The 12,363-nt window shown below is 35.7% G+C and overlaps 1 protein-coding gene across 2 annotated transcripts in view; it reads left to right on the top strand.

Moving 5' to 3' along the window:
• The window catches only part of LOC132107716 (sodium/calcium exchanger 2-like), a 102,434-nt gene that overhangs the window by 80,867 nt on the left and 9,204 nt on the right, over positions 1-12,363 (top strand). For both annotated transcript variants that reach the window (XM_059513872.1, XM_059513871.1), the window contains exons 3-7: positions 2,500-2,637; positions 5,804-6,031; positions 8,620-8,964; positions 9,969-10,424; positions 11,107-11,483. In XM_059513872.1, coding sequence (XP_059369855.1) covers positions 2,500-2,637; positions 5,804-6,031; positions 8,620-8,964; positions 9,969-10,424; positions 11,107-11,483 — 1,544 coding nt within the window. The remainder of the gene's footprint in view (positions 1-2,499; positions 2,638-5,803; positions 6,032-8,619; positions 8,965-9,968; positions 10,425-11,106; positions 11,484-12,363) is intronic.

Here is a 12,363-nt window from a genome sequence, read left to right as displayed (position 1 = left end):
TAACTATAGTATATAACAAATATTAAAATAACATTAATAAAAACAAACAAAATAACATAAACGTGTTCTTAAAACTTTTTTTTATGAAATATGAAACAAAATCTATGCTAGCTAAAAGAAATGAAGTTGAAAAAAATATTGAATTCAAGATATGGTGATAACATAGCATAACTATAGATTTACAAACATCAAACTAGGAAAGGATTTTTAGTGGGTTGGCCAGCATAGATCTTTAATGAGGAGCCAGTGGCCCTCTTTCTCTCTGCGATGAGTAAATCAGCCTTTCGTCCTTTGGAAAATCAAAGCCAACAGCTTTGAGTCTACCTCATTAATCAAAGCGTCCCTTAGAAACAAGCCTCATGCACCCTTGTCAAAACATGAGGATGCCTCTGCAGGGTCACGGTGAATGCACCGCAAGGCCTTGTGCACACAGCTAATATTTGGAAACATCTCTGAACTGTTTATTATGTTAAGATGTGCACATTTTGAGCATGCCAAAACTTACCACTTTTGCTGTCTGCATCTATTAAACAAGATCAGAATTCGTGCATATTAGCACTGACGCAACTCTGAGTCATTAAGAAAATAAAAGAATCCAGCATCAGAGCTCTGTGTCCTTTCTTGCTTTGAGTCATTTCATCTATCCATGCACAGACCGCTTTAGATGCATCATTGTGAGCAGCAGTCATTCTTTCTAATATGCGAGTTGCAAATTATTAAAGGAAAAGCATTTCCAGCCCTGGATCAGAGGCTGAGCCACACACACTTTAGAGCCTCCAGGCTGAAAAACTACACTTGAACTCTTCCATCTCAAAAGAAACAACTGAACCATGACAGTTTGACTGACTCCGGGTGCAATGAAAGTCTTAACAATAAAAAAACAATGCCAGAATTACGAGTCCTGACAGCAAACCGGTGCTTCAGGAGTGTTATTGAGTTGTAGAGAGTGAGTGTGCTGGGTGTCTGTGCCTGAGGGTTTTGATACAGTTTGGCATCATTTTACTAGACTGGAAAACAAAAAGAACTTTGCCATAGTGCACAGAAAAAAAAATTATAAAATTGTAGCCTTCTGCCATTAAATGACTGCTTTAGGACCAGTGATGAGCCTCAACAAACCATTAGCAATCAATCAACTGAACAACGTAATGGTAAATCAACCAAATTTCAGAAATTTCCCTGGCCCAAAGTTTAGAGGTTAGTAAATTTTATTTATTTTCTGGTGGAAGCCAAAATATTTTTTGCCGTGGATGAATATTTACTAAGTAATCCAGTATTTTCATCCAGAAGGGGGTCAAAATGACAGTTTTCACCTGAGCTTTGAAGCTAAATTACAGGTGGGGGATAATGACTTTTTAACACAATTATTTTATTTTATCATTACTTTAGTCTTTTAGCAAAATATGTTGACTTTTGAAATCTTTGTATGACAGTGGTAACAGTTCAAAAATGGGGAAAATCACTGTCTTTTCACCAAAGTTTCAATGTCTATAACTCAGGAAGTATTAATGATGTCTCAATATCCATTTAGATTCTAATTGTTAAAAAACTTGCCTTGTGGTATCTTCTTTTTTGTATGGTTCATTTCCAGAGATACAAAGATCTCGGTGTGGTATCAGATGTAAATTGTACACATTTTCAGTGGTCATTAACCAGATCACTTTGCATACAGTTGATACATCTTTTTTTTAAGAGTAACATCTGAAGAATAAATAATGCTGAAACAAGAAATGTGTCTTCTTTCACAATTGCATCCAAAAATATAATTTTTTCAAAGTTTGCAAGCCTGTAACTCAAGAAATGTACATTCTGGTTCTTAACAAACTTTTCAATTGGAATATACTGTACATTTTTAAGGCACTAAGTAGTTCTAAATATGGATCACTTTGCATATAGCTTTATTTATTATTTATTTATTTTAAAAAGGAATGTCTTAAGAACAAATACATTTGAAGCTTAAAATGTATCTTGTTTACCTCGATCAAAACAAAAAGGTGCCAAAAATGTTGTTTTTCCAAAGTTTGCATTCTTTTAATTCAATAAGTATAAAAAGTATCTCAATATTCTTTTAGATTCTAATAATTAACAAACTTTTCTTTTAGTATGTTTATTTTTAAGGCCCTATATTTCTCAGTTTCAGAGATATGGAGATCTAAATGCGACTCTACATGCAAATAGTTTTATGCATTTTATGTATTTTCAATGGTCAAAAAAAAAATGTTTTCAAAGAGTTGATGCCTAAAGTATTTAAATAAGACTGTCCGAAAATCACATAGTGCTGAAACCAGAAATGTCCCTTTATATATTCAGATAGAAGTAGTATATGTACTTCTGTATTTAAAATTCAGGGATGTTTCCATTTTTTGCTTGCATTCAAATTTGAATGCCAATTCTGAATCCTGTCAAATCAATCCTGAATGGTCCATGAACCTGTCAGGCTTTTGCTTAGCAGTAATAACTAGCTGACTGCATCCTTAATATTTTCCCTTTCTGATCTCTCAGGAGAAAGAGGTGACCATCACAATGCCAAATGGAGAAACATCAGTGGCCACCGTGAGAATCTGGAATGAAACCGTGTCCAATTTGACTCTGATGGCACTGGGATCATCCGCCCCTGAAATCCTCCTGTCAGTCATTGAGGTGGGTGAGACTTTAAAATGACTAAATGTGCTAGTTGAGAAGCCCTTTGTAACAATTAACTGCATTACCACTAATTACATTCACAGCAGATCCATGGATAAACCCTCATTAGTGTAGCCTGAGGTTTTACTATTTCATTAGCAGGGTTACCACTCATAATTTAAGTGGCGCTTTGTATGATCATTCCGTTTGTATTGAAGCATGATCCATCAATAATTTATAGACTCATGTAATTAAAATATACATTTTGTGGCTTTAAGCTATGAGAACATTTTGCAATTTAAAATGCACAGTGATTCATCTTGCTCAAAGAAGCACTTTTTTCTAATACAATAAACTTTATAAAGTGAGAAAGTCCTTATACCACCTGCCTCCAACTGCTTAATACCATAAAAACACACACACACAACAAAATTAAAATTAAAACAGAAAATATGAAAAATTTAAATTATAATACAGAGTATTTTTAATAAACTTTAAATTTTCAGGTTATAAATTTAATAAATGATTTTTATGTAATAATAAAACAAGGATTATTGTATAGAGTAATACATTAGAGTATTTTGTACGATAAAATACTATTTCAGTTTTTCTACTTTAAAAAGTTTAATTCACAAAAATGTTTTTAATAGTTAAGTAAAACTATTAAAAAAAATGTTGTTACTCAAAATAAAATAAATATTAAAAACTGAAAAAAATTTAATATAAAATATGTTTTATTTCAGAAAGTTTTTAAAGTTCTCACTTTCATTTTGATGACTAAAACTAAAACTGGAATAAAAATCTCAAACTAAAATAATTAGAATGAATGAAAATGAAAATATAAAAAATATAAACTAATTTAAAATATTAAAAAAAACAATAATTAAATAACACTAGCTGTTTCTTTGTAATTGTTTGTAAAATTTACTTACAATTTATGAGTGAAAATGATTAATTTCTTATCATTTTCTTTTTTTTTTAATTTTTTTTAGTTTTGTACATTACTGATACGAAAAAAATAAAAATAAACTAGTCCTAAACAATTTTATGCTGGTTTGTCAGTCCTAATCTGGTTTTCTTTGGTTGGACATTGACCTGATTTTTCTACATTTTAGAGGTGATTTCACTCTTTCTCTTGTTATTTTCTAGCTGGGCACTTAATGTTTCAGTAGCCTGTTAAAACAGAGCAACAAATTGTGTTTGTTAAACCATGTTGATGGGTTAAACAGGGCCCTTCAAGATGGAGATAGTTAGCATGACTCATGCTGTGTAAGATCTGGCCTGCAGATCACAGCTGCTGCTAATGAGGCTCTAGATCATGTTTATTAATGAGACAGAACTCTCCTGGTTCGTTCCTCGTCGTCCACTGCATGGGATCGGCACGTCCACAGTCTCAGATCTGTGTAAGTCTGGCAGCAGGAGACACGCACCGCTGCATTGGACAACATTTAGCACGTCAAGCTGAGCTTTATTGCCTAACATTTGTCTCTGCATGTGGTTTGTCACTCTGCATCACGAGAATGAATGTGTTAGAACGTCCGTCAAGGGTTTCACGCACACAGCACAATTATTGTTGTACGGCAAACGCATCTAAACAATGTGATCACAATGCATCGTTCATCTTGAGATTCTGCAGTCTTCAGTGAAGGTGGAGCAGTCAGTGATTTTTTTTGGCATCAGAAGCCCAGCTGGAAAGCAGACACAAGGTGAAATATCTGTTTGTCACAGACCGATCCCAAAGGCTCGCCGCTCTGTGCTTGTGTCAATATAGAGATATCAGTAATAGAGTCACACACGCTGATAACCATCACCTGCATGCATCTATTTTATCTTACCCAAGGGCATTCGCTTTGTTTTCAAGGATGTTTCAGTGAATGGGACATACCTTGCATGGACATTGAATGCTACTGAATGTGAACAACAGCCACTGATCTGATGTTGAATGGAAAGGGACACAATCTGCCCAGTTGTTTAATTGCACTGACTGTTATTTAATTTAATTCAAGCTTTTAAAAACTGATGTATTTCTAGAGACTGAATGCTGCACTCCGTTCAACTTGAAAAGACTACATTTACAACAAACTCGGACTTACAATATCCAAAACTCAAGTTTTGCATAGATTTGGGTTTGCTGTCACTTTAACCTGATGGCACATAATAAACATTAACTTTGTGGGAAATAAAATGCAATCACCTTATTGTTAACTAAAAACTATTAAAAAGTGTTTTTATCTACTGAACCCTGAAAAGCTGTAATAAAATGAAAATAATAGATGAAAAACGTAAAAACTAATAAAAAAAAAAAAAAAAAAAAAAAAGCTTAAAAATAATAACAAATTAAAAATGTATTAAAAATTTCGTTTTTTTTAAAAAACAAGAATTGGAAATGTTTCATTTGTTACTAAGTGTAATAAAATAAGTAATGTTATTTACAAAAAATACCCAATCTGATTAAAAAATTGCTAAATCGTAAGTAAAAGTTAAACCTGAAAATATTAATTAAAATATTAATAAATAACTTGACCCTCAAACACTTGCACTCTATTCCATTCCTATGCTACTTATTTTATTAAAATAAAAAAATTTACCCTCTGATGCTAGCATTCTCTATTCTTTTCAACTTGTTTTCTTGTTATTTATAAAAAATAACCCTCTAACACTAGTGTTCTCTATTCATTTTCTATTCTGTCTACTTGTTTTCTTTTTATTAACTATAAAAAGCAAACCATCAGACAAAAAAACCCATGTACTGCATTAGACTAACTGAGATTGTTTGAGCACTTACAGTACACATTATTGCTCTTTTGTTGATTTGATGGCTTTTATTGTCCTCATTTGTAAATCACTTTGGATAAAAGTGTCTGCTAAACGACTAAATGTAAATGTAAAATTATAGGATATATAATACTGAAATAACACTGGTTTTAATCAATTGAAAGCTTTTATGTTTGCAATTCAAGTAATAAATCCTTTCTCTTTTATGTTAATTTAATTATGTTTTAAACAACTGCCACGTAAAAAACTTCTCATAAATTTTGCTAGTCACTTGGTTTCAAATTTTTGTTGTGTCATGCATTGTAGCTCCGCCCATAGTGAAATCTCATTGGTCCAAACTCCATGTTAAGCATCAGATACATTGTGATTGGCTGAGTTTGTCATGTGTTTGTGTGTGTGTGTATTTCAGGTGTGTGGTCATGGGTTTAAATCTGGTGAGCTGGGTCCGGGCACCATCGTGGGCAGCGCTGCCTTTAATATGTTTGTGATTATTGGAATCTGTGTGTGGGTGATTCCTGACGGTGAAGTGAGGAAGATCAAACATCTCAGAGTCTTCTTCATCACTGCCTTCTGGAGTATCTTTGCTTACATCTGGCTCTACCTGATCCTGTCCATCATCTCACCTGGAGTCGTGGAGGTGTGTGTGTGTGTGTGTGTGTAAATGCTTTTCTGTATGAGGGTCAATCTCACAAAACCTTAAGATTAGGTCTGGGTCATATTTCACCCCTAAAAAACATCATGATTGACTTTTTTCAGTTTTACAATGTGGACATCCATTTAGTTATATCCAAAGTAACATACAGCACATGCATATAATACAAAAAATAATAATAATAATAATAATTACAAAGAAAAACTGTGTGTGAGAGAAGGAAAATGAACCAGTGAATGAAAGAAATCTCTTTCTCATTACTAAAATGTGAAAAATAATGATATACCTTGATGAGAATCACCATTAAAAACATTTACAATTACCGGAAAACCAAAGTAGCTGCCTGGATTTATTATGTTTATGAGAATTTGGCAGTGAAACATGCATAAATGTAATGAAAATAATGAAAAACAGTGCCAAAAACATATTAACCTGCTTAATTTTTATTTATTTTTTAATTTGAAATTGGGAAATGTTGGGAAATTTGCTCATATTTACAAGTACAATATTTGTGTGACAAACAGTTTATACTTTACCAAGTCACATAGCATGAGTATAAATGTTGTTTATCTACTGGTACATCAGACAACAAGACCATATTGAGTCATCTGTATCATGGTGAAGCAAGCTGGTACTATGCTGTTTGTCTCTGTCTGTTAAAGTTTAATGTAGTCCATTTTGCTTGGGTTGTTGTTGTTGTTGTTGTTGTTTTTATTATTATTTTTTATTTTTTTTGGCATGCTGTGGTCAGAGGTGGAAAGAGTACAAAAATATTCTACTCAAGTAAAAGTACCATTACATTAATGAAATTTTACTTAAGTACAAGTAAAAGTACCAGTCTAAAAATCTACTCAAGTAAAAGTAAAAAGTAGCTCATTTAAACTTTACTCAGAGTAAAAATTACTTAGTTACATTTTAACAGTGGGAGGGAGTCAAAATGGGACAGGCCAAGGGTGTCAAACTCACTTCCTGGAGGGCCACAGTCCTGCACAGTTCAGATTTAACCCTAATTAAACACACCTGATCCAGCTAATCTAATCATTTATGTTTATTTGAAAACTACATGATATGTGTGCTGGAGCAGGGTCAGAACTAAACTCTGCAGGGCTACGGCCCTCCAGGAACTGAGTTTGACACCCCTGGGATAGGTCTATTAATCTCAAACTAGTTGTTTTTACTTAAAGGAATCAGTTATTTAGAATAATAAAACATTTGGGCTGTTACCAGGCAAATCAGTATCAACAAACTCATCTTTTAATGCAGAGGAAATGCAGAAGATTCATTGGAAGTGGCATTTAGATGTATTACACTGTTTAGTGCAGGACAAGAATGCATTTAACCTGCAGTTACAAATGCATGAATAATGTTTTGATATACAAGACATAAAATGTTGAATACTCATTTGAAATGATAAGAAATTAATTATTTAAAAAAAATCAAAAGATACTTTAAATGTGAAATTAAAATGGCCAGTATGTGTCAGCAAGTCACTGTTAATAAGTGAGTCATTGCGACTGAACCGAATCATTTAAACGATTGATTCATTCAGGAACGAAACACTGTCACGTTGCTCAGAGACGCAAAACTGTGCTTTGGTGGCTGTGTTTGGAATTATTTTCTGTTGTAGAAATAGAGCTAAAAAAAGGCAATATGGTGTCTAACGCAAGTCTCTTAATTAACTTGTTTACTGAACTGTTATATATATATGTATGTATGTATATATTCATGATGATTTTTGGAGGAAACGATGGCATTCTTTGTGTGATTTTGATTTAATATATGAAATTATATAAATATGTGAATTTTCTGCCCCTATATCTTCAATTTTGTGATCATTCTAAATGCATTTTAGGAGACTGAATCACACAGTGAAAGAACGCACTATAAATGCGCGCGCACATCATTAAAACAAAAATAGCACACTCCTCACCACGGTCTTTTTAGCTAATTTGTGCAAAACCTCTTGCTAAAATGTCAAAGCTTAATTTTAACCACCAATGCAACGATGCAATTATTTATCTTACCTCTACATTCTTGCGAAGGGTTGATGTCTTGTCGAGATTTTATAAGCTGCTAGTTTGGTCTTCCTAGGCAAGTACAGCTCACACTGCATAATAGAGCATACATATGGCCAGGGGTTCACTTCATTTCCTTCGAGTTCAACTTCAGAATATGACGGGGTTTCGTTTTCAGCGGTGTCTGCACCACTAACGCCTGTTTTGACCGTCTGCATCTTTCTTGTGATTTTAGCGCCAGTTTGCCCTCCTGCCCATTATGCCGTAGTTTTCAGGGAGCGATTTATTTTTTTTATTTTTATTTTTTTTACTCAGTAATTAATGTGTTTTAAAATGTAGCGAAGTACAATACTTCAAACAAAATATACTTAAGTAAAAGTAAAATTACAGATTTAAAAAATTACTTTAAAAAGTATTAATACACAAAAAAGCGACTCAATTACAGTAACGCGAGTAAATGTAATTCGTTACTTTCCACCTCTGGGCTGTGGTCTCAAATTTTTTTTAAAGCACTAATTTGTTTACTTTGTGTTTGCTGTATTGACGTGTGTGTTGTAGGTATGGGAGGCTCTGGTCACTCTCTGCTATTTCCCTGTTTGTGTGATTCTGGCCTGGATCGCTGACCGGCGCCTCCTTTTCTACAAATACATGTCCAAGCGCTACCGTGCCGACAAAAGGACAGGGGTTGTTGTGGAGACCGAGGGGGACATGACCCCCAAAGGTATGGAGATGATGATGGACGGCAAGTTTCCACTGAGGGGCGGAGCCATAGGGATCGGCACACTGGAACATTGCCAGGATGGAACCGGCAACATAGCAGGCACCATGCCAACTCTACCCAACTCCAACAGCACAACTGTTTACATGGATGGTGCCAAGGACCTGGACGAGAGCCGTAAAGAAGTGAGAAAAGACAAACACAGTCATTTAAACATAAACATTTATCATAAACATAAACATTTATTACATCAATACTCACACACATAGTCATAAATACAAGGAAGTTCACTGTACTAAAAATTATGCTGAGGTGATGGAAGGAAAAATTTAAACGCATGTACGTTCTCTCGTAAAGTATTTTGTGTAACTCCAAAAAACTTTGCCTATCCATTTAAAGCCGAGAAACTTTGCATTTGCTCCAAAATATTTGTAATAAAAAAAATAAATGAGACGGGAGGATTATATTGGAATAATATTTCAATGCTTTGGATTGTTACTGAAAGATTGTTCCACTCTGAGTTTATTTATATGTTCCTGTAGCTCAAGTGGTAGAGCATTGCGCTTAGCAAGCGCAAGGTTGGGGGTTCAAATCCAAGGTAACACATATTAGGAAAAACTGTTAGCCTGAATGCAATGTAAGACGCTTTGGATAAAAGCATCTGCCAAACAAATAAATTTAATTTAAGGAACGCAGTATCTTTTGTGAGATAATTCGAAAAGTTTTGCATTCAAGTGCAATTTTGCACTTTGCAAGAGAACGTAATGCAAAAGCATTGAAATGCATTTTTTTCTTCCATCTCATATTTTTCCATTACCATGCCCCATATTGTGCTCTGTAAAAAAAATATCCATAAAAGAAGTCCAAATGGCAAAAGAGCAATATTCCAATTCTTCTTAATGTGGGGAACAGGCCAAGTTGTTTGGAAAAAATATTTACTCTTACTGTAGTTCTCAAATCTAATTCACAATTGTCAATGAATCATGATGTGCGAGAGCCAATGCTGTTTGGTTTCATTGATGTCAAATTTTGCATATTAGGTCTTAATGGATCAAGTTTGAATATTCGCAAACTTTTAGATTTGAAAGCTACTTTGATTTTCTGGTTTGGAGCAATGTGAAGGTGAGAAAATGATGACAGAACTTTCATTGCACAGCACTTTCCTTGACCTTTGAATGTGTGTTGGCAGGTGATCCGTATCCTGAAAGACCTGAAGCAGAAATACCCAGATAAGGAGTTTGATCAGCTGGTGGAATTGGCGAACTACTATGCCCTCCTCCATCAGCAGAAAAGTCGCGCCTTTTACCGTGTCCAGGCCACGCGCATGATGATTGGGGCCGGTAATGTGTTGAAGAAACATGCAGCAGATCATGCTCGCCGTGCTGTTGTGGCAGGCTGCGATGAGGCTTCAGATGAGGATGACCTGGCCGTCTGCAGCCACATCTCTTTCGAGAGCACACACAGTCAGTGCATGGAGAACTGCGGCACCATCAAGATACCTGTGGTGTGTCGAGGAGGCCTGGGGGAGAGCACTTTCTATGTTGACTACTGTACGGAAGATGGCACAGCCAATGCTGGCTCAGATTATGAGTACTGCGAAGGGACTCTGGTGTTCAAACCAGGAGAAACCAGGAAAGAAATTAAGGTGAGGAGTAGTGAAAGGAGAGAATAAAAATGGCCTGAAAAATCCATCTGAAAACCTAACCTATCAGTTGAATACTTTGTTCAAATGGATCATTTATGGTCATTAGCTGGTTTAAGTTGGTCTAGCTAGTTAATAACTTGAAATACATGCTAGTGGATCTGGTCTCAACTGGGATGGTCTTAAACATCCAAGCTTAGCAGGAAAGTTGATTTCGAAGTAAGTTTTCTTAGAACATGTCCAAAACATACATTTTGGTCCAGCTAAGTTCTTGAACCAAAAGGTTGGATCTACAGTAGTCCTGGTTCTTGTATGTCAATTAATAGGAATCTTTTATGAACAGGAGAATTGCCAAGGACAATGCTTAAGTACCTTAACAACAGCTTACAAAAAAAAAACTTTAGAAAAAACATCCACTCCACGGAGATGGACAGGGCTGTAAATCCATGGCAACAGTGCTGTAGTGTCTGTCACTGGTTGAGTGACAATGAGTGACTCTTTGCCAAAAAGACTTAAGAAGGGATTTAGAGTGATAGACACATTGATCAGAGATGTCAGAGCTCTACAAATCCATGTGAGATGAATGTTAAGTCCCTAATGTACTATGTCCAAGAACTGGATCTGTGCATGTTCTGAACTTTACTGAAGCAGAACCATTTTACTGAAAGTTTGTCTTTCTTTCTAGGTGGGCATCATCGATGATGACATCTTTGAGGAAGACGAACATTTCTATGTGCGTTTGCTGAACCTGCGTGTCGGTGATGCGGAGGGTATGTTTGAGAGTGATGACGTGGATCAGGCTCCCAAGGCCCGGCTGGTGGAACCGCTGATGGCCACGGTCACCATCCTGGACGACGACCACGCAGGGATCTTCACATTCACAGACCGTCTGGTGCGAGTGAGCGAGAGTGTGGGAACCATGGAGGTAACAGTGGTCAGGAACTCTGGCGCACGCGGAACCGTGATCATTCCATACCACACAGAGAACGGGACGGCCCAAGGGGGAGGGGTAGACTACGAAGACGCGCACGGAGAGCTGGAATTCACCAACGACCAGACAACGTGAGTGTGAAAGACACAAGAAAAGATGGAAGAAATCAGTGTATGTCTGTGCAAAAATGCAAGGGTGTTCCGAGTGATAACTCAAGGTTTCTAAGAAAGTGGATACTGAGTTGTTTCTAGAGAATTGCTTGGGTGTTATGTGTGGTCACTAGATAGTTAGATAGAGTTGCTAGGCAGTTCCTAGAGTATTTGGGGTGGTTACTGGTAATTGTTAGGCAGTTGCAAGAGTGTTCTGGGTGTTTACTTAAGAGTTGATGGGCCGTTACTAGAGTGTCCTCATTGGTTACAGTACTTGAGAGTTGTTTGGCTTTTATTATGGTGCTCTTTGTTGTAGCTAGGGTGAGAGTATACATTGTGCTGATATAATTGTAGGGCCCTATGTTTCCAGCGATGCAGAAAACGCGGACGGAATCGTGGAATCCATTCATAAAACGGAATTCACAGTTTAGCGTGTGACGCTCGCGGTGATTTCTGCGTCTGTCGACTCACTAAATGAGGACGAAAACACATGAACAACATCTCCAGAATTGCTCTGAGAGTCACTTCATGAGCATCTGACCGTTTGATTTAAGCAAAAGCATCATATCACATGCATAGAACACCGTCAAAATAAAAGTCCGGTTTTGAAGTCTATTGTTCAGTAGAATGTACATAGTCTACAACTACTACTGAAATGAAACAAACATTATTATTTAAGGAAGAATCACACATTTCTTCCATGTTTTAATTTTAATAGTAAATCCTATTTGTTTGCCAAAAAAGTTGGCTTAATTTTCATTAATTAAAAGACAAATAAAATTAATGTTTCATGCCTTGATTTGATGATAATAAAAATGTAAATACACACAGAATTTTTGTGGGGAAAAAATCATTAGGTTTC

The sequence above is a fragment of the Carassius carassius genome, chromosome 28 (assembly GCF_963082965.1).
Source record: "Carassius carassius chromosome 28, fCarCar2.1, whole genome shotgun sequence".
Classification (NCBI taxonomy): Eukaryota; Metazoa; Chordata; class Actinopteri; order Cypriniformes; family Cyprinidae; genus Carassius; species Carassius carassius.
Note: the sequence above shows the minus strand (reverse complement) of the source record. Positions and strands in the feature narration are given on the sequence as shown.